The 22,542-nt window shown below is 39.2% G+C and overlaps 1 protein-coding gene across 1 annotated transcript in view; it reads right to left on the reverse strand.

Moving 5' to 3' along the window:
* The window catches only part of ITGA4 (integrin subunit alpha 4), a 92,860-nt gene that overhangs the window by 5,260 nt on the left and 65,058 nt on the right, over window positions 1-22,542 (reverse strand). Inside the window, exons 17-25 of the mRNA XM_060622074.3 lie at window positions 22,445-22,521; window positions 10,821-10,971; window positions 9,362-9,457; window positions 8,596-8,675; window positions 8,139-8,228; window positions 5,756-5,846; window positions 3,104-3,211; window positions 2,187-2,312; window positions 1,462-1,581 (exon numbers count right to left, since the gene is read on the reverse strand). Coding sequence (XP_060478057.3) covers window positions 1,462-1,581; window positions 2,187-2,312; window positions 3,104-3,211; window positions 5,756-5,846; window positions 8,139-8,228; window positions 8,596-8,675; window positions 9,362-9,457; window positions 10,821-10,971; window positions 22,445-22,521 — 939 coding nt within the window. The remainder of the gene's footprint in view (window positions 1-1,461; window positions 1,582-2,186; window positions 2,313-3,103; window positions 3,212-5,755; window positions 5,847-8,138; window positions 8,229-8,595; window positions 8,676-9,361; window positions 9,458-10,820; window positions 10,972-22,444; window positions 22,522-22,542) is intronic.

Consider the following 22,542-nt stretch of genomic DNA (forward strand, 5'->3'; position numbering starts at 1 on the left):
CTTTTCTTTTTTTCTAAAACAGTGTTATCATCTTGCTGTTGTAAAATACCTATAGTTTAGTACCGTAATGGAAAAATACGATACAGGTAGTTATAGCATGCCAGTATAAAATTGGTAGGTGAACTCTGAGCTTTACTACCTAACAGATGGACTTTATAACCAAGAATCCATGGAGCTCAGGAATCTGGGGATGGGCTCCACAGACTCTAACGACCTTTTACAATTGCATGTAAAATTGAGGGTTTTTTCTCATATATGTATTCATTGAGGTAGATGAGAATATGTTGTTTAGGAATTTTGCTAAAGAAGTCTATGACCCTCAAAAGTTAAAACTACCGCACAAATGTTATTTAATGTTTTGGAAAGAACATGGAGAATTTTAGGGGTAAAAATAGATTACATATTTTATTAAAGCAGTGGTTTCCAATAGGAATGCTTCTATCCCCTAGAGGACAGTCAGCAGTTTCTAGACTGTCAGGACCTGGGAAGTGGTGTACCAGCATCTAGTTCGTAGAGGCCAGCAATGGGCTAAACATCCTACAATGCACAGCACAGCACCTAACACGAAGGAATTATCTGGTCCAAAATGCCAATAGTGCCCACTGTTTAGTAACCTGGACCTCAAGAGTAGGAGAGGGCAAACTGCTAAAGTTTAAATAACTTTAATGGTCTCCTAACAATTTTTAGCACAACTGGAATCACAACAGTCTTCTTAATTCCCTATCTGGTGCATCTATTCCGCAACCCCCCCCCCCCCCCCCATCCTCTTTACCACTGTGTGGCAATTTCAAATACTCCTCTTGAAACAAAACCAAACCACTGATTTTCTTTGGCTTACTATATGCCATGCACTAAATGCTTTACAAAAAAAGTATCTCATTTAGTCTGCAACACCCCTGCAAGAGATTATCAGATGAGGAAATGGAAGAACAGAACTCCAGATAAAACTAATTTTATGTCAGTAATCATAAATATGCATACTCATTTCCAGGAAGAAGTCCAAGATGTTTATTTGTTATTGTATGTTTCTGTTTTATTGTTGATGAATGTTGATGTTTTAGTTGGGTTTTATGAAAGTTTTGCTTCTTAAATTTTATGCATAATTTCAAGTAGTTTAGAAAAAACCTTAAGGTTACATAAAATGTTAAGGTAGTCCATTTCTTTGACTTAATCAAGGTTCATAAATAGTTGGACATGCTTTCTAAAATAAACCTCTTAATTATTCCATAGTCTATTCTATAGTCTTATCTGTTTAATTACAAAAGCTGTATCATTTAGACAATGTATTCAGCTAAAGCGATAAACAGAAACACTTTTAGAGTTCCACTCCCAATTTTACTATTCATACCTTTTTAATTACTTCAATGCCTCCTCACATACCAGCCTACCTAAATAAGATGACTGAATCTGTAGATTCTGTATAAACTTATCCACAAAGTTGTCATTGTATTTTAGACTTACCATTTCTGAAAGAGATGGGCGGCCTTCCAACTGCATGTGAACACTGGCTTCTTTTCCACTTTCCATATTCCCAAAATTACATAAAAGACTTAAACAGTATGGATCAGCTTTTATGCAGAACTTGAAAAAAATACCAAAAAGCTACATTAAAACTTTTTTAAAGACGGCTAAAATATTTTACATGGAATTAAACATCTCCCATTTGTGGAGCTTGTTTTATAAATTATAACAAGAAGTATTTGAACTTGAAGCATGTGGTCTCATTCTTAGGAACTTAACCTTCTGAGACAGAGTTACAACAAAGACTCCTAATCAGAGCCTTGCCAAGTCACATGTTCCGTATTCCTTGTTAAACTTGGATTATTTGAATGTGAGATGGCTTCCTTGGGGGGTTTGTTTTTTCATAAATTCACTAATATGAAAGGAGTGATAATCTTATGCCGCAAAGTCTGCTCAGCTGAGTACTATATCTTGGCCTTCTACAGGGTCTGGAACAATGTCTGGCTGGCATGAAGTAGGCATTGGTTTAGATAAATAATGAAATTGTATAGTATATTTAACCCTGGGTCTATCTCTCCCATCATGTCTATTCCTCCCATGCAAGTGTATTAACTTGTTTCTTTCCTACACTCAGCTGACAGTTCAAACCCAGTGGTTCTTGGTTTTAAGGTTTCACTTCTGTGTGTTGGAAAGCAACACCTACAACCTAAAAAAATGAAACTTACCAATAGCTTCTTATCAGTCTTTGACAAGAATCTGAAGATGTCTTTCAGGGTCTCCAGGGGACCTTTATCCTGCTCTAATGCACACTTTCTTTGATAACTTTTAAAATGGCAATCTCCAGCAGTAGTCTATAAAGACAGAAAAATGTTACTCCATATTGGAAAGAACGGCAGAAGCTACACGGTCTTGAAAGGTCCAATTGGTTACCTTTTCTAAAATATATCAAGTATCTCTGAATTGTGAAAATATCTTTTGGACAGATTTGGGAAAGATTAAGTCTCTATGGCACAAACACAAAAACCCAGAGACATTTTAACAAGGTGGGATACAGATGCTAAAGTGATACAGGGCCTAACCTTACAGAAATTAAAGGCAATGTAAAAAATGGGACATTTGGACATTACCATGAAATTAAAATTTCTTTTGTTTTAGACACAAAACAGTAACATGTTATATCAGCATATCCTGCTGTCTAAATCTGGAATTCAAGTAAATTTTAAAATTAGATCTCGAATCTACATAGCAGATTTATTTGTTGGCTGGTTGTCTGGAAGATGGTAAGCTAAAATTCTGATGTAATCATCAACATAAGAATATTATTTTTTTTTAAAAAAAGGCTGAAATACTGATTTTCCAACAGCAGCCTCAAGATTTATAGAGAACTTCACCAACAATTACTTCCACAGGGCCATTTCACAAAGAAAACGCACTGAAGATGGTAGAGCGGAGTTCTGTTCTATACCGTATATGTCAAATGCGGAAGTCCCTACGACCTGACAGTTCTATGTAATGTATAACACTCAAAGTATATTCAGTAATTGCATGATGCATTCACAGCTTACAGTGGGACTCAAACACGTTAACAGACATATCCATTTTAGCAATATTACTTAGGTTAAAGGAAGGAACCCATTTTTACCTGGACATCCAAAAGGTTGAACAGCTGATCAGTTTGGGGGGCAAAAGAATTTGGTACCATTATTTCCACATTAACATTTGGAGCCATGCTATGGCCAGTGTTGATAACCTGATAAGGAGGAAAAGTTTTTCTTTTAGCAACTTAAGAATATTTTTCATAAACATAGGTACAGATATCAATGATTTTTCAGGGGGAGGCATGGGTTTCATGCAACATTTATAGTGCTGGTGGTTTGCAGTTGGCAGTTGCATAGCAAAAGGAGACAGAATATCCATATCCAGAACTTTAAAAATGTTTGCTAATAATTTATTCATTATTCCTAGCCCTCTCCTTGATATTGATTAGGCCGAAACGCCCAGGCTGATAATTATTGCAGAAATAGTCTAAAGAAAAAGACAATAGCATACATTTGTATGGGACATTATGTGTCTAAAAAAACCATGATCGATTGATCCTCACAAGCGTCCCATGAGGTGAGCTGATGTTTTATTATCCTCCAGCTCAGGAAAAGTCTCAGAGATGTGAATGATGTGCCTAAGATGGTTAAAAAGTGACAAGAATTAGGACCAAAACTCAGGTATTCTAATTCTCAGTCTTATTTTCACAAAATCACTTTGTTGAGAGGATAATCATCATCACAGTAAGCGAGTAAGAATATATTTTAGTTCAGGGTAATGATGCTGCTGATACACTCAGAAAATCAGAAGGGGATAGGTTATTGGGTTTTAATAGTAATGCACATCTAGCCTTTTAAGAATAACGTGTGGTGGGGCACCCGGGTGGCTCAGTGGGTTGAGCATCCAACTCGGCTCAGGTCATGATCTCATGGTTCGTGAGTTCAAGTCCCACATTGGCTCTGGGCTCTGTGCTGACAGCTGAGAGCCTGCTTCAGATTCTATGTCTCCTCTCTCTCTGCCCATCCCCTGCTTGCACTCTCTCTCTCAAATATAAATAAACATTAAAAAAAAAAAAAAAAAAGAATGCATAGATATGGGGCACCTGAATGGCTCAGTCGGTTAGGCATGTGACTCTTGGTTTCAGCTCAGGTCATGAGTTCAAGCCCCATGTCTCTTTCTGCCCCTCCCCCACTTGCTCTCTCTTTCTCTCTCTCTCAAAATGAATGAATAAAGAATAATGCATAGGTAGATGATATTTCTTTATTGATAAATCTCGGGACTGCAGCTCCCTGAAGAAGGAAATTGGGCCAAAATAATTGCCATCTGGGCGTGTAACTACGGAACCAATACAATATCTGATGTTCCACAGAATCTGAATGAAACAGCATCACTCATAGATCTGCAGTAATCTTTAGAATGCACATGACCTAGAAGAACAAACGTGTACCTGGCCTATGAAAACTGCTAGGCCCTGGAGGCACAGGGCACTTGCAAAAGGCAGTTTCAAGCAGTGGGTAACCAGCACTGCCCAGACCCTCAGACAACATCTTCCTCATGCCTGCAAATGATCAGTCTAACCTAAAATATTCTTCACCTTTCTTTGCCTAGTAATGTTGAGACCTTTAAGAACATTTTCAAACTTGCACAGCCTCACCAAACCTAGAGATTCAAAGTACCTCCAGTCCCAGTCACTCCACTGCAATTTAACTGGAAAAAAAACTATTAATTATAACTTAATAAATAGACCTTCTAGAGTTTAGCGCAGTTTCTGTTTTAGTTTAACAGAGCACAAACTCCCACTGGGCTCTGACAGGAGCATTTCTTGGGACTTCAAAGTGGAGAGCTATATTTTTCAACACTGATGTATATTAGTATAACATAAAGTTGGGTATACGTAGACTCAGTAGGATTCCAAGGTCATTCTCTAAATCTGAGGCAGGGCCCAGGAATTTGCATTTTGAAAAAGCACCTCAAGTGATTCTGATATCCATTTTTAAAAGCACTGCCTTACCAAAAAAAAAAAAAAAAATGGCCTTACCAAATATTAATGGACCTAAATCTAGACTCACTGACATTCTATAGATTGTTCTATGGCTCTAAGAATGTTTGGGCAGTGCTTTTGGTTCAAAAAATATTTTTGTGGCCATTATCTCCAATTATCACCATCCATGATGCATCAAAACTTTGTTTGACAGTAAACATTAAAAAGTTTCGCTTTATATTAATATGTTTGGATAATGATACTCTTTTTAAAAAGATTATTTAATGAATGACACATCACTTATAACAGGCCATCTACCTATGGCCTAAAAGGCTGACCAAGCAGATCTTAAATGGAGATGCAGGAGGTAAGAGCTTCCTTTACTGGGTAATGTCAGCGCTTATATAAAAGCTTGAATCAAGAAGAGAGTTCACGGATTCACACCTCAACCTATCCTGATCTCTGTGTGCATCTTGAGTGGATGCAGTTCCTCCCATAACTTTGTGTGTTTCAGCAGTTACCTCCATTCCTGTGTTTGCTCCTTCCCACTGTATTGTAAGGAATTGTGGGCTTCAGTAACAGGATAGAGATAAGGGTTGGGAGGGTGGCAGGGGGAAGCAAGAACCCAGGAGGAAAGTCCATGAGTAACCGTGCTGCTGTCAGCCATGGGGGTCCTGGGCTGAGGGACATCACAGCATATGATGTCCTCTGGAGGATACAGCAGGAACAAGCTCTCAGTTTGTTACAAATATCCCAACAATCAACTTCTCTTACATGAAAAGTGAAGTTCATTTTCTCTGACATGCATGTTTCAGGCTCATTTTCTTCCTTTGGTCCATACACAAATGAAGTTGGGTTTACAAACCTGAAAGAAACAAATTCAAATTTGATTTGTCTTACTTGATGGGGTATTATCAACAGTCTTTCTCTTTGGTCTGGATTATTGCATCTCTCTTAAATATGGCATTTAAGACTATATTCCCAACTACAGATGCCTCCTAAGCACCACTGAATATTTTTGGTTTCTTGGTAAGAATTTAGTGAAATGTAATGAAAGCAGAAAGCCATGTGCTCTTTCTCACTAATATCCTCTGTTTGTCTTCCCAGCACTGACCATTCCTTTTCTCTTAGTTCTCAAATGATTCACATCAATTTGACAATTAGGAGACAAATTCTTAGCTTTTCCCTACAATTCTATTATCTTCCTATAAATCAACCTATTTTACCTATTTTTGAGTTCTTTTTTTTTTTAAGTTTCATTATTTGGGAGGTGGGGAGAGAGAGTGAGTGAGTGAATGAATGAATGAATGAATGAAACCCAAGCAGGTTCCTCACTATCAGTGCAAAGCCTGACATGGGGCTCAATCTCACAACTGTGGGATCATGACCTGAGCAGAAATCAAGAGTCAGACGCTAAACTGACTGAGCCACTCAGGCGCCCTGGAGTTCTTTCTATAATCCAATTCCTGCTGGCTATTTGTAATGAAACCCAAGGTAGGAGAACAGTTCAAACGTCAGTAAGTATGGTCAACTTTTTGGTTAAGAATACAAGGTTGTCATTCTTTTGCCTGTGATTAGACATATACATCAGTAGTGGCCTTTAAGAAGTATTTTTCTTGGGAATCCCAACTCTAGCAGTTGCCCTCATTTGTCAGCTAATGTGAAGTAATACATGTTAAAGACTGGTTACACAGAAATACTGAAATGCTATAGATTTAGGCAGTTTATACTCAAAGAACATTTCTTGCCCAAAATCATACGTAGAGGACACTCCTCATAAGAGGATCAAGAAAAGGAGGTGAGAGATGAGGCTTCAAAACCAGGAATATGCCATCAGCTCTTCTCTGCTCCCCACTGACTCACTAGATTCTCTCCTGAATGGCTTCCTCTTTCTTCTGCTTGTTTTATCTCGCAAACTTGATACTCTATATTTTCAGTTGCAGACACCATTTTTATTAAAAAAAAATTTTTAATGTTTATTTTTGAGAGAGACAGAGCATGAGCAAGGGAGGGGCAGAGAGGGAGACACAGAATCTGAAGCAAACTTCAGGCTCTGAGCTGTCAGCACAGAGCCCGATGTGGGGCTCGAACTCACAAGTCATGTTCATGACCTCAACCGAACTTGGACACTTAACCGACTGAGCTACCCAGTGCCCCATCATTTTTTCTTTATATAATTACATGCCATCTCTATGGGTGATTAAAAATGATTGGCGATGGTTTTATTTACAGCAACAAGAAAAGCTCATCAGTCCGTGTGTTTGGTACCTCCTATCTTCTAGTCCTTTAAAAATAATGGTTTTAAAGACTAATAGCCTGAGTCATTTCCAATAAAATCACAAAAGGTTTTCTCAATACCCCTTAAATCTTTCTCCATACATTTCCTTCTTGATCTGAGGAGGTCCACACAATCAGTCACTAACATTGCGGGGAACCAGTGAATGCTGGCTCCGAGGCCACAAGTGAGAAACTCCATAATTTATGGGTATGGAGAGTGGACAGGGAACACCTTGCAGCTGGCTCTCTCATAACTCAATCGTTTTGGCACAGAAGTAGATGTGGGCTCTGGAGAGTGGTGATTTGACCAAGCTTATGCTTCTCTGAACTTCACGCTTGCCATAGCCACTGAGCTTGATTCATTCCAATTGAATGCTGCCCCACACTGGGGCCCCTGGCCTGCACAGCATAAAACTGAAAGGTTGGGCATGACCTGCTAGAGGCTTATGGGACTTTTCCAATAATAAATCTCCAATTGGGTGCTAGTTTGAAGAAGTCTCAGTAATGATTATAGAGTGCATGAAAATAACGAACAGATAAGCAAGGGAATGCAACACTTAAGGTCTGGGCTAAGGGACAGAAACAGCATAGGATCTTTCCTTAAAAAAACTTAAATATATTTTAGACCAATAATGTAAGAAGAAACAGAATTTAAAATCTGCTTTCCGGGTTCCTGGGTGGCTCAGTCAGTTAAGCATCTGACTCTTGATTTCAGCTCAGGTCATGATCTCGTGGTTCGTAAGACAGAGCCTTATGTCTGGCTCTGCACTGATGGCGTTAAGCCTGCTCATTCTCTCTTTCTCAAAAATAAACCAACATCTGAAAAATGAAAAAATAAAATCAGCTCTCAGCTTTATAGGAGGCCTTAGTATTTACTTACCCATGAACAGATAGCATGACTTCATACTTGAGAGGTATTGCTAAAGTCACTTTGTTACGCTTCAGATTGTCCATTTCTCCTTCATTTGCACTACAGAAGCAAACAGAAGACACCCTGTTAGAATCCATCAAGCATAAAAATCATCTTCAGAGAGAACTAATCACATACCATGTATACCTAATATACTTGGAGGCTTTGGGGAGTGGAGAAAAAAGCAGATGCAGTAGTAAGAAATGTTTATGACAGGGTTGGCAAAAATTTGCTCCCATTATTTACAGTGTTATTTGCTCCACAGACAGATTTTTTTTTTTTCCTTAGATCACACAAGCAAAATTTTCTCCGCCAGACAATGGAACACAGCTCCAATGATTCTCCCTAACTCCCCCGCCCTACCGACACCCTAAAGTCAGGGGTCCATTTCCTTTAGCACAATTCTCTTTTTCACAATGAAACGTACCAGGTGGCATGCACTGTGATGTTGAGATCCTCTTCTGCTCTGCTGAGTGAGCTCCCATCCAGGAGAAAGCTAATATCTATCTGTAAAACGCAGAGAGGGACATGCCCATTTTTTTTAAACGTAGAAGTAGTATTTTTTATAATCTGAATTTTAATTTCCCTTAATGTTTATGGTCTGTGGAATGCAGATTTGAGACTAAGTTCTGGAAGCACAGATTACCCCTCTCTTAGGCGGTGGGCTATGGGGACGCTGTTGGGTTTGTGGCAATTTTAAAGCACCAGCGTTTCCACAAGTGACACTCAGAGACAAAGCCGCCTCTAAATGTAAAGACAGGCAGGTCCAGACTGACAAAATTAGAGATGCTTTAACAACTTGAGTGAGGACTCTTGCCAGTAACACCTTTTTGTATAGCAGAGGTAACATGCCTGGCAGATAGGACCACCTGGGGTGGAGAGGGGTGGGGGGAGTGTTGGAGAAGGGTGAGACAGGGTAGCAGAATCCTGATCCACACATTCACATGCCCATCTTGACACAAACATGTGCCCCCGCTTTTTAAAAAATTTTTTTTTTCAGTGAACATTGCCAAGAATATAAACACAATCTCAAAAATCTCAAGCCCAGTTGGTTGGAGTTTTATTTCATCATTTAGCTGCTTGCTCTAAGCAAATAAATAATAACGGTAAATTTTATATTTGCATGTGGCATAAACATGGAAGAAATAGAAAATATTTTATATTCATGTTAGTAAAACATGCTAAATGCTTACCCTTGATAGGTGATCTACATATATATATCCAACACTGCAGTCGAGTTTTACTAAGCCAGCACTGTCTGTTACTTCACAGTTTATTTGTTTCTCTTCCTAAAAGGAAAAATGAAACAACTAGCTTAGGTAAGAAGGAAACCCGAAGTTTATAACATATGTTAGAAAATGGTTTTTTAAAAGAAAATCATCCCTGAAGAATTTGCTCTCCTGGAAGACTTTTTTTTTCTGTTTACTTTGGGGATAAATAGAAATAAAAATAAAATTTATAAATATGTAAATAAAAATTTATAAATATGTGTGTACATGGATACACATATATTGGTATATTTTAATACTCATGTAAATTTTCCACAGAATACTTCCTGGACCTGTAGCTTTCATCCCTGTTTGTATTGTCTATTTAATTCAAGATCCAGTTCCTTGAAAAACCTTGAAGCAAGGAATTAAGGAAGTCCATATTTCATTGGCCCTCTTGTCTGAGATGTGAGAATGTGACAAAGTATATAATTGTAATAACGGTCATCACAATTAGATATATATAGTCAAATATTCAGAGAAATGTATATAAATATACACTGTTAGCTATATACTGTAGATGTATATACACTAGACATGTATATATACTATATGTACTATATTATACCATATAACATATCACATACACTGAATATTTGACTTTTCTCTCATACTATTGCAAATAGGCTGCCGATGCTCTAGAGAAAAGGGTAACTTATTTCTGAGGAGTCAAAGACCTCTCTACATGTCCTTGGTTTGAAGAGATGGCCTCTGGATAAGAGAGGAATACATTTGCTAAGGGATAAGATAGGCATCAAGAGAGAAAGTGACAGGCTTTTCCCTTTGAAATCAACCTTATTAATGCCTGGATGATGGATTTAAGTGTTGACGATTGAGGCATGGTGGTAAGAACAGGTCTCTAGGTGCTTCAAACTCTTGTAGGAAAAGAGAAATTGCCTGTGATCTGGTTGGCACCAAGATGTCAGAATTTGTGGAAGACTGCTGGTTGTACAGTATTTGTTGGAAGTTCTTTGGGAACAATACTGAGCATGTGAACTTAAAATGAAGAGCAGTAACTATGGGAGCCCAGCTTAGAGGACCAATATTGCCTGTGCAGGGACCCCAGCCAAGAAGAGCAGGATCGTAGCACCAAATGAGCATGTCATCTGTGAGAAAAGCAATGGCACCCGAACAGCTTGCTTGGACAATTGGACAGTTGCGTCTCTCACACAGTAGCATTTGGAAGCAGGAAGCTAACTCTTTTGATCTCAGATCCCAAGGAACTTGTCATTTTGATCAGGAGCATGAACGAAGTGTCAAAAATCAACGGAAGCTTGAGTGATAAGTCTGCATCTACCCCAAATATTTAGGCATAACATTGATGAAATGGAGTATACCATTTACACTTTAAAAAACGAATGCGACTGTGGTTTTTGAAACTTACCAGATCTAAAATCTTAACGAAGTAAAGACCAGAGGGGAGTCTGATGTGCAGAGTCGTTTCGTACGCATCATCTCCAGCATTAAACAAGGACACGTTCAACATCAAGGTCTTCATACTTCCAACAGCAAGATAGGTCTTATTTTCATGTGGCCTGAAAATTGATGTTAATATTTAGTTCTTGTTTGGGAAATAAAAATCCCATCTCCTCGTTTATCCTGAACATACAATACTAATTTAGAAAAACACCATGGGGAGATGATCTCATGCAAGTAGATGCAAATTCATGCTCGAAAGAACTCAATTTCTCATGTTTCAGATAAATTCAGCCAACTATTACCCAGGAAGTTTGTTATTTTTAATTAGTTATAATTAAGCAAATCTGCTTTACATTTTCTGTTTCACTTCTTCTATACTTTAACAGATTTTTCTCATATTTCACAGTATTTTTTTTTCCAAAAGTGAAGATGTTTATTTCTTTTCTTTCTTTACCCTTGGAAAGACACTGAACTAGCTGTTGCCCAGACCGAAGGGGGAAATGGGGAGTAGTAGGAGAAAAGGAGAAGAGAGAGACTACCTCCACCAAAATAGAGGATGTTTTGGTGGAATGAGCACAGCCCATGAAAAGGACCGCTAGGCCCAGCAAGTGGGTGCCACTACAGTCTGTCGCACTACCTTCAATGTCTTAAGGCAGGCTGGCTACTTCTACCAATAACCAGACCAAGTTAAACACAGAACTGCAGCCATGCTTCATCGTCCCATGAACTGGAAAGAGAAGGTTGCTGTGAATCTAGACATAGGTGTGAGTGAGTTCAAGTTCTGGCTCTGGCCTAATTCTTTTGGGTTATAGGAGGTCATTTAGCATTTTTAAGCCTCAGTCACCATCTGTAATAGTAATAATTACTACTCTGAAGGTTTGGCTCATGCACAGTCCATGAAATCCACAGAAAAATACCTTGATATATAAAAAACCTGAGGCTTAAGGAACTGATTCAAAGTATCACAGCAGGAATGTTCTAAAGTCTCAAGGTAAATGTCTGCACAGCCCAGTCTCTCTACCAATTAGAGAATTAGAAGAGTCAAAGAAAACTTGTACACAATGATTCTATAATCTCTCCTTAAAGACAGACATTCTTAGATATTAATTTTTAACCAGTGAAGGATGTGACCCAAGGCAAAGCATCAGGTGAAGGTAATCCTAACAATTAGAAAGGTAAATATTCACCTAGTACGAGAGAAAGTTTCCCCATGTTTACATTGTATCATTCTAATCAACATCTGTATAGAAGATTAGTGTTTGGATAAACTAAACATATAGTCTGCATTTAATAGTTATTGCTGAATTGATTTCAAACAAACGGTATCTGGGAACAGAGTTTAAGGACAGGTTTCAAAGTTTATTCTGTGAAGACACATGAATGATCAACTGTAATTGAAAGCTCCTATATAATCATGATATTCATTATTCCAGATACAAAAATAAATTCCCACCCTTATAGAGCATATATAGTAAAGGACAGATGTATAAACAAAATTTAAACAAATATTATAAATACATGGAAGGGAGTTGTGAATAAGCAGCTCTGGGAAACCAAGGCAGGAACCACTTTTGCCTGAGGGTAGCAAAGGCATGTTGCTTCTTTTTTTTTTCTGCCATTCTGATTATTTAGATTTAATTTTGGGAGTACTTTTTTTTTTTTTTTTTAATATAAAGGTATGAAAACTTCATGATTGAACATGACTTAATGTGGATTATACCCTTAACTGATTTCTCAAGTCCTCCTTATCCAATCCAGTTTTCACACTGCCAGGGAGGGTCACTTTACAGAAAGCAAACTGAGAAACTTAACAGAAACCCATGGGGGAGGGGAAGGAAAAAAAAAAGGAGATTAGAGTGGGAGAGAGCAAAAGTATAAGAGACTCTTAAAAACTGAGAACAAACTGAGGGTTGATGGGGGGTGGGGGGGAGGGGAGGGTGGGTGATGGGTATTGAGGAGGGCACCTTTTGGGATGAGCACTGGCTGTTGTATGGGAACCAATTTGACAATAAACTTCATATATTGAAAAAAAAAAAAAAAGAAAGCAAACTTGATAACGTCATAGGCCCACTTAATGTCCTTCAGCGCCTTCAAGACAGAGTGCTAACTTACTAGCACAGCACATGAGGCCTCACTACTCTACACAACTCATTCCTTTGCTTGAGCCATACTTAACTGCAAACAGGTATCCAAACACCTGCATTCTGTACCTTCTGTGAAGCTCTCTCTCTGCCTTTAACACCTTCCCTCTTCACATCTCTGGGTGATTTGGTCATGTTCAAGACTCAGTGAAGTGTCAGTGTTACTAGTTCTCAGAAGTTTTTCCCGTGGATTCTCAGTGCTAACCCCTATCACTCAGCACTGCATTCTCTCTAACAGAAGCAGCTTCTCCCTCTCCCAAAGCACACTGGGCACCCCTATAAGGAAGTATTTTCGCATGGTTTGGCTTTTGTCATCACTAGAATAAGTTCTCCTAGACAGAAGATGCTAAATCATGATTACCACTGTTTTCTCAGAGCCTGCAAACATAACTAGTGTTCAAAAAATGTATGTGGTATACAACTGTATCAAACATTTAAAAAGGACTGGGTAACACTAAAGAAAAGAGTGGAGAAAATGCTGGATACATGTTTGTAAAAAGTTCATTAACTCATCATGATAAATTCTACCAAGTTACAGTCATGGTTCTGTGTTCTGTGAATTCTAAGTGTTTCATTAAGTAAACATCTACTACATTCACATGATCTGTACCCCATCACACAACTGACATTGTAGTGGCAATACAATTGTTGAATTGACCAATACATTAATGGCAAGATCAATACTGGAAAGAGTATGATTTTTGAGAATTATTTTTATGAACCTCGGAATGGGCCAATTTTAGACACTTCTCCGTACTCTTTAACTTCAAATGGTATAGCTCTAAGAAGTTAGACAGTTCACTTATACCTAAAAATTCTTCCCCTCTCATCCTGATTTTTTCTTCATTTTACACTTACTTATCACGATAGTACAAAGAGAAAAATATGCATATCCTAAGAGCACAGCTCAGTAATTTTTATAAACTGAATGCACTGAAGAAAGGAGCACCCACATCAAGAAGACATATTAACGGCAGAAGAAATAGGATATTCTGCCCCCTCCCTTCCAGTTATTGTCCCCACCCATCATCTTCCTTTTATTAGTATCGACTGGCTTTGCCCAGTTTTTTATTTCATGTAAGTGGAATCACAGAGAATTTTTAAGTATCAGGCTTTCTGTACTTAAAATTTTGCTTGTAACATTAATTTCTATTGATGCATGGAGTTCTAAATTGTTTATGCTCACTGGTGTATACATTGCAGTTTGTAAATATACCACATTTTATTTATCCATTCAATTATCATTGGGAATTTGGGCAGTCCTAGTCTGGAGCTATTACAGTCTTCTGGTGAACATATAAATATAATTCTTTTGGGTTAGTCTGTCTCTGAGCAGACCGCCATAGTTTGTTAATCCAGGATTAACTCTTGAAAATCTCCAAATCTGGTTAAGTTTGGCAGCCATCTTAAATTATACCAAAAAACTATATTTAATAAAATATAGGGAACTATAGTGTATCAATAAATAAAAAAATGTACCACAGAACTATCATGTAAAAAGCCAACATCCCATAGAGTACGGTTTCAAAAACTGCCTACAGGCCAAATTTGGGCCCGTCTGGTTCTGTAATAAAGGTTTACTGAAATACAGCCATCCTCCTTCATCTGTGGCCACTTCTGCCCTATGATGGCAGAGGTGAGTAGCTGAGACAGACCTTTGTCCCACAGGGCCTAAAGTATTTACTATCTGTCCCTTCACGGAAAAAGTTTGCTGGCTGTACCACAGACCAACCTGACTGAGAAATACCACTAGCTTCAAAATAAGCATACAACATAATAGGACTATATTTAAAATCTGTATTATTCTGGCAATAACAAAGGCTTTGTTATTTCGGATGGCATCAGATGCAGCATCAGAGAAAACAATGCCCCAGACCTCATAATTCCTTGGTTGGTTCGGGAGACATTGAGGAGAAGGGAATGAGGAACATGTTCATACGTAGCATCTCTAGTTTCTAACCCCTGGGTTTGAGAAGTTGGAGCTTTTCTGCAAGGATGTGTATCAACTAAACAAAACAGTCACTCTAAACCATGGCTACCATTTCAGGTGGGAGAATGCCACTCTGTGGCAGCAGGCTCCATTTTTCCCACCATCTTAGGGAATGCCTGTGACTGATCACTCTTATGGCGTAAACCTTTACGTTACGTAAGTACACGTCTGCTTGGTGGAGCTGTTAGAGGGCAGAGAGGGAAGGTGGGAGAACATGGCTGTCCTACATTACCCCCCACTGCTCTACAGTCCCGTCACAACTACAGGAGCCTAGGAGGTTCTAAAAGTAAACTTCAGCTTGACATTAAAGTTTAATTAAGACTTGTAGAAGAGCTGCCTAGAAATAGACATTTATAAAATATTCTGGCTTGTACCCAAAGCATTAGTCACTGAACACCTTTGGGAAAGAAGTTGGCACTTAGACAAGCAACAGAAGGTGAAAGTACTGCATAAGCAGCTAGGTTCCAAGACAACAGCAAATTAAAGAGAAACACAATGTTCCCATTTCAGCGGCTATACTCCTGGTTTATATTCCATTTTTAAGCTATTTTGCCACATTACCATAATTACAATTCTACTCTTTTTTTTTTAATATACATCTTACTGTATCTTGATTCATTAACAAGGTGCCGTCAGAGAGATACCCACCAGCTTTTTATGTGAGACATAATAAAGGACCAGGTGCACATCTGGAAGTGCGACAAGGCTGAACCAGAGCTTTCCCCGGGAATCGTAGCTCATTCTTCATTAAAACATGCATAATGCACACTTGAAATTTACAAAGCAGCCGAGAACCCACATAATTTAAACAAATCAAGGTACTGTGTACATACAGAATCATAACTTAATAAGTGAAAGAGGAAAGATAGAAAAATGATGTATTTCAGCACGAGGCTCTGTTTTCCCTGAGTATTATTTTATTTTATGAGAAATCCTCCTCAAGTCTTAGTATAATGAATGCAGTTTGCCTTGATAGAATGAATTAATGCTTCATAGCTAACGTGTTTTTAATCAAGATGTTAGAACAAAATCTAATTGTAAACTGATAATGTACTTGTGTCAAGGTACAGGACTCATTTATCTTTGACAAAAACCTAGCCTGCAGCAAGTGGCCTATAGGTCCATGTGACAAATCATCCTCTTTTTTTCTTTACTACTGACTTCAGGAAAAAAGAAAATACTGGAAAATTCTCATCAACCACAATATATCAGTTAACTGACATTTAAGAAGATTGCATTTGAATAGGAGCAAACTCATTGATGTCCCAAGAGGTACAGCCTAAGAACACAGATTGGAAGATACAGTTAGTAATTAGCATGTTTTCATGTATAAAGCATGTAATTCATCTTTCTAAAACTCTGAGATCAGTGAAGCATATATTCCTACCATCTCCTTTTTAAAAACAGACAATTTTGTTAGACTTGCTCTTTTGGGGACAAACAGCATAGTGGCAGATGCTGTGCATTGCCCACTGTCCACCCAACAGTAATTTTCCTTCTTAGCTGCTAGAAGAACCCCAGATTATTCAGGCAGAAGGCTGTATTCCATTGAAATTGCAGAAGAGAAGCCCCTAGTTTAGCTTAAGGGAATGAATTATGATTGATCTAGGATGGTCATGATGATTCCATTCTCCTTCCACCAGGACAGATGCAGGGATGAGCATGTGACAAGGTCTCAATCAGAAGAAGAAATCTGTAAAGATGCTTCCCTTCCTAGAAAGGCAGCCTCAAGTGGACCCAGAATTTTACTCTTGCCCCTTTTCTCTTGTTGGGAATCTAGGTGCTGCTACGGCCATGGGGTGACCGTGAGGGAAAAGCCGAGAGAACTAGAAAGATAACCATGCATGTCCCCATTTTGCTAGCTGCCCATTTAATCTGCAGCCACTTTCTGCTTTATTTATTTTTAATATTTATTTATTTTGGGGAGAGAGACAAAGCATGAGCAGGGGAGGGGCAGAAAGAGGGGGACACAGAATCTGAAGCAGGCTCCAGGCTCTGAGCTGGCAGCACAGAGCCCGACGCGGGGTTCGAACTCACAAACCGCGAGATCATGACCTGAGCTGAAGTCGGATGCTTAACCGACTGAGCCACCCAGGCGCCCCACCACCTTCTGCTTCTTATGCAAAACAATTAACTGCCTTCCTTGTTTAAGTCACTATTCATCAAGTATCCTTACTTGCAGTGAAAAGCATTCCTAACTGATATGAATGCACTTGCTCAGGAAAAGCTACACCACTTGCCTGGGACACATGACTGAGGTAGACAAGGGAAGCAGTGTCATTTGTATCAGTAATCTATATGAAAGGCTGGATTTGAAACAGCCTATGTGATGGCTAATACCTGCTATTAGATTTGTGATCTTGATAAAACCATCCTTGTTGATCATTTTGCAGTGCAAGCCCATTTGATTGGAGTTTATTGTCCTGAGAATTTAGACATTCGGGGGAAGCCTCCACTTAATGAAGACATGAGACAGAGTGTGCCTGTGTGCTATATAGTTTGCTCTAGGCAGTCTGCTACCACAGTCCTCACAACTCATGTTCTTTACTGAGGAAATAAATGCATTTAGCTAAAGCAGGTTTCTAGCTCTGAGGCACATGAACACCGTTAGTATCAGTGGAGTTATATTCAGGGGAACGTATAGAATGAGTGGTCACGTGTGCTTACTATTACCAACAAGGGAGAGGGGACTTTTAGGTGAGAGAGGCATATTTCTGTCTGATAGCATAGAATTTGTTATAATGCAAAGCAATTTTCAGAACCCTTCACTGTGGGCCTAAAAGTTAATTAAGAGTTTTCATTTGAAAATTTCTCAAGTTATCATTTACCTAACAGAAACAGCCTGTAACTTTCCTAGTTGGTACAAAAGATGTGGGACTTATACCTTACACTGGCATCCTTGCCACCTCAAACCTCGTGAAACTAACAACTTCTGACCCAATCAGCGGCTTTCTTGGGACATAAAGAGACATTAAACTTTGGGCAAATAACCAGTACATACGTGGAGAATGTTTAGGATTCTTTGGCACTATTTCATTTTATCACCAAACTAAAACTTTTTTTTTTAATTAAAAAAAATTTTTTATGTTTTTTTTATCATTTGAGAGAGAGAGAGAGAGAAAGCATGTGCAGGTGACCCAGAGAGGGTCAGAGGGAGGAGAGACTCCCAAGCAGGCTCCTTGCTGTGAGTATGGAGCCTGAGGCAGGGCGGGATCTCACAAACTGTGAGATTATGACCTGAGCCGAAATCAAGAGTCCGAAGCTTAACTGACTGAGCCAACCAGATGCCCTCACTTTATTATTATTATTATTATTATTTTTTTTTTTTTTAATTTTTTTTTTTTTTAACGTTTATTTATTTTTGAGACAGAGAGAGACAGAGCATGAACAGGGGAGGGTCAGAGAGAGAGGGAGACACAGAATCCGAAACAGGCTCCAGGCTCTGAGCTGTCAGCACAGAGCCCGACGCGGGGCTCGAACTCACGGACCGTGAGATCATGACCTGAGCTGAAGTCGGACGCTTAACCGACAAGCCACCCAGGCGCCCCTATTATTATTATTTTTTAATCAAAGCCTGTACGTATACCAACAGCAGTGTTATCAACAATAACTGTTAGGAATCTTTATGTATTCCAGGCTTTGTGCTATGCCCTCGGTTTGTATCACTGCATTTTATCTTAAAACAACCTTGTAGAGTAGGTATGATTTTACTTTCTTATCAATGAGGAAAGAGGTTTACAGAACTGATAAGGCTTCTCTAAAAAGGTCATTCAGCTAGTAAATGGTAGATCCACTTGAACCAGGTTAGTTTGACTCCGAACCTGAAACTCAACTACAACATCGCTGCCCACATTTTAGTTTGATAAGAAACACTCGTAGCCCTATGACTACTGAACATGTCTGGCCTGGCACCCATAGATTCCTATTTGGATGGTGTGTGGCCTGGAAACTCCATTTCTCATAAGCATTACAGGTGATTCTCATAAAGGTGACTCAAAGGCCACACCTTCAGAAACACTGCCTTATACTTCCCTGGCTGCCGTTTAAAATCACAATAAACTTGATAGATTTCAAGAAAAATGATCACTTCAAATTAAAAATGTAAAGTAGGTAATATAATTTATTGTGAGAGAATATCTTAATTCAGTAAGATGTACTTTCATTCTTCAGGAAAGAAGCATCCATGGTGATATTTTCACATAAACTTCAACGCCCCATTTTTTCATCGGCCAGAGTGGTTGCAGAGAAAGGTGACAAAAGGGACAATGGGAGTGTCTGATTTATGAAAATGAAAACATGACTTATTTATAGCTTAGATAAGCTTTCCCCCACACAGCTCTTCTTATCAAAGGCCGGTGACAGCAAAAACACTAAGAAAACTAAGCGTTTGACAAAGAAAATAAATACATGAATGGGAAGGTTGTAAATTATTCATCTAATAACTCAACAAAGGCACCACATTACATGCTGGGGTACAAAGTAGTTAGTAGTCATTGATTTTGGGCTCTTTGAACAGCTAATCTGGATAATTTAAGTATAAAGTCCAATTATAAATCAAATAGGTTAGGGCTTCTTGGCCCTCAACTGTGGATGCTCAAGGCTATACTGGCATTGACTAAGTGAAAAGAATTAATTTATTCTCTGCCATATGTGATCCCACCCCAGCAGGGTACTCAACACTGTTTGTCAACCTTTTTACTCATTCCTATCCCATTTATCCTAACAGCTCGTTTGAATCTTTTCCCATTCCCTTCTAGTTCTCAAGTCTTTTCTCAAAGCCTTCGCTTTCCATACATAAACTCCCTTTATATCCTGGCCATCCATGAATTCTTTGCATTTCCCTTCCTTCCGCACAGAGCTTTCTTAGTCTACTGTCAAGCACCTTTTCACAATTTCTTAGCTCAGGGTAAGGAGAATCTTAACTTCTCTCTAAGGCAAACTCCTGCATCTGAGTCTGACCGCATTACATACTGTTTCCTTAGGCCCTTGCTCTGTTCTCAGCAAACATCCATTAGTCACCTGTAGCATTCCAGGCACTGTGTTAGACACTGGGAGCACTGGGATGAAAAGCCAGAAACCTGCCTTGATGCAGCTCACAGGATAGCATGGAGACAGACAGTAATGGTGATGAGCCTAAGTGCAGTGGGACCAGGGTCACAGGAGAACTTGGGTTCGGGTAGCTGGAGACAAAGGGGGCTTTACCTAGAAAAGAGCTGAGATTTATAAGGTAAATAAGAATTAATCAGGTAGGTAAGTGGGAGAAACAAAAAGATACAGAGGCTCAGGGAAGCATGCAGGGCCAAGCAACTCTGAAGTATCCTGCCATCAATGGAAAAAAGTCCTGCAGCATTGCTAACAACATTAGGGAGTTTACGTCAGAAAGCTCACACTCTGGAATCACCCCAGGTAGAGGAACTAGAATACAAAACCAGAGGCCCAAAGGCCAAAAAGTGGGAAAGCCTGGTGATCCAGGGAGGATATTGAGCGCCTGGTTTGGAACAATAGTGGTAGAGATAGAAAAGTAGGACAGATTAACAAATACACCTTTAGGTGGTAGTATCACAGAACTAAGTAATTTATTGTGTTTCAGGGATAAGAGAGAAGAATGCAGGCTGAGCTCCAGGTTGTTGGCCTTGGTAACTATCTGTGTGTCATTGGTAGACAGTGACTGGGTCCCCAACAGGACCTGTCTTAGTGGACAGTTGCCAGTGTAGGTGTGGAACTCTGAGATACTGAGCAACAGCAGTGTAGACAGGCCAGGGGAGGTCACAGCTGTGGGCAAGATTACCCAGGGAAAATATGGGAGTGTGAGAAAGGGGTGAGAGAGAATGGTCCAGGAACCCAGGAGAGCCAAAAGCATGGATCCTCCAAAAACAACTGAGAAAAAGCTAGAGAAGTAGGAGCAGAAGGCGAGTTCTATGGCAACATGGAACTTAACGCGAAAGACGTGCAAAAGGTGAAGTGAGCGGCTGTCAGATGTTTCAGAGGAGAGTTCAGGTCGAGTCTGAAAAGTGCCCCCTGGTTTTAAGGACATTTCTCTCTTGGATTTAGTCTTCCCTCTGCTTTCGACCCTCACGCGTGTTCATGTTTTTCCATGATTAAATAACAGATTTCATCACTACATAAAAATTCTTCAGTTGAAACTACTCGTCCCCAGTATATTATTTTTCCCTTAAGACCTGACTGCCTACTACTGCAATGAAATTCCCATCTCACAATTTGCCAGGGACAGCCTTTTCTCACCCGCCAGTCCCGTTCTAAATGCCAATTCCCATGACCTTTCCTCAGGCATTGTGGTATCTGATCTCTCTACAAAATTTTACAGTATTAAATCCCTCTTTCTATATTCTCCATTGGCTATTTCACGATGGGTTTGGTTCTCTTCTTAGTTCTCCAAAGATACCTCTTCAGTTTCCCCCCAGGGACTTGCTATTCTTGTTAAGATCTTTAAATAAAATCGACTCCTCCCCAACTTGATCCTTAGTTCTTTTCTCTGAAATTCCCATCTCCATGCATCTCCCCACCCCCGAGCCCTGCACGCTCACAAACTGCTAATGGGAGAAGACTTCCAAATACAATCCTGAACTAGATTTTCAAGCGGAAAGCTGCATACATGGAAATCGCACCAGATTCAACATGCCCCAATTAAACTTGTTTCCTTTCTATCCCTACCTCCACAAAATCGTTTACCGTTTTCCTGTCCTGCCACTGATTCCTCTTTCACTTCCTGTACACAGTGAGCCTTCAACCTAAGTTTAGATTCTCTCTCTCTGGTCCTCATTTCTCCTATCTTCCCTCTAGTACACAGAGCAATTTCCAAATAAGGTATTTAGACAGGATACAAAATTGCAGTGGCTTATTTCCCATGATAAAATAGTAAAAGCAAGCAACCTTTATCTAATTTTCGCTATGTCTTGTGTAGGCATTATTCTTGGCATGATACGTGTATTTTCTTTTTACTGTCCCCCCATCCATGAATTTAGAGAAGCAAAGTGGTTTATTCCCTTTCAAATGTGTCATATATACATTTAGGTATTTCTTTTGTTTTGTACATCAGTCTGACTTATGTAACCAGTTTGTGGATGATTAAAAAAAAACTAATCCTTATGTTAGTGGATGTTAGCCCGTTTTGCCACCTAAACTCTATTAACAGGCACTTACAATGTCTAAAACATAACTACAATAATGATAACCCAAGGCACAATTAAATCCTGAAATATCTCCTGAGTGGTCAGTAAAAGATTAAAACCTTGGTGCTCACATATTCTCATTCTTTCAAAAAGTGGTTAGCTCTCTGAGTATATATGTTCAGGGAGGGATATACAGACCTCTTCATCTCTCTCAGCAGAATGTTGTTCAATTCATTGAATGCCTCTAATCCCCAAGGATTAGTCTCGTCAGAACAGACAAGCACACACCCGTTACCCATCTCAGTGAGGAACAGGAAACTACACTTACTTAAAAAATCCAATTCTCCCAGAAACCTGTAAGTCAGCAGAGCAATTTTGGTGGGCACAAAATCTTGCAAAATTTATCTGGAAGTAAAACAGAACAGT

The sequence above is a fragment of the Panthera onca genome, chromosome C1 (genome assembly GCF_046562875.1).
Source record: "Panthera onca isolate mPanOnc1 chromosome C1, mPanOnc1 haplotype 2, whole genome shotgun sequence".
In the NCBI taxonomy this organism is placed as follows: domain Eukaryota; kingdom Metazoa; phylum Chordata; class Mammalia; order Carnivora; family Felidae; genus Panthera; species Panthera onca.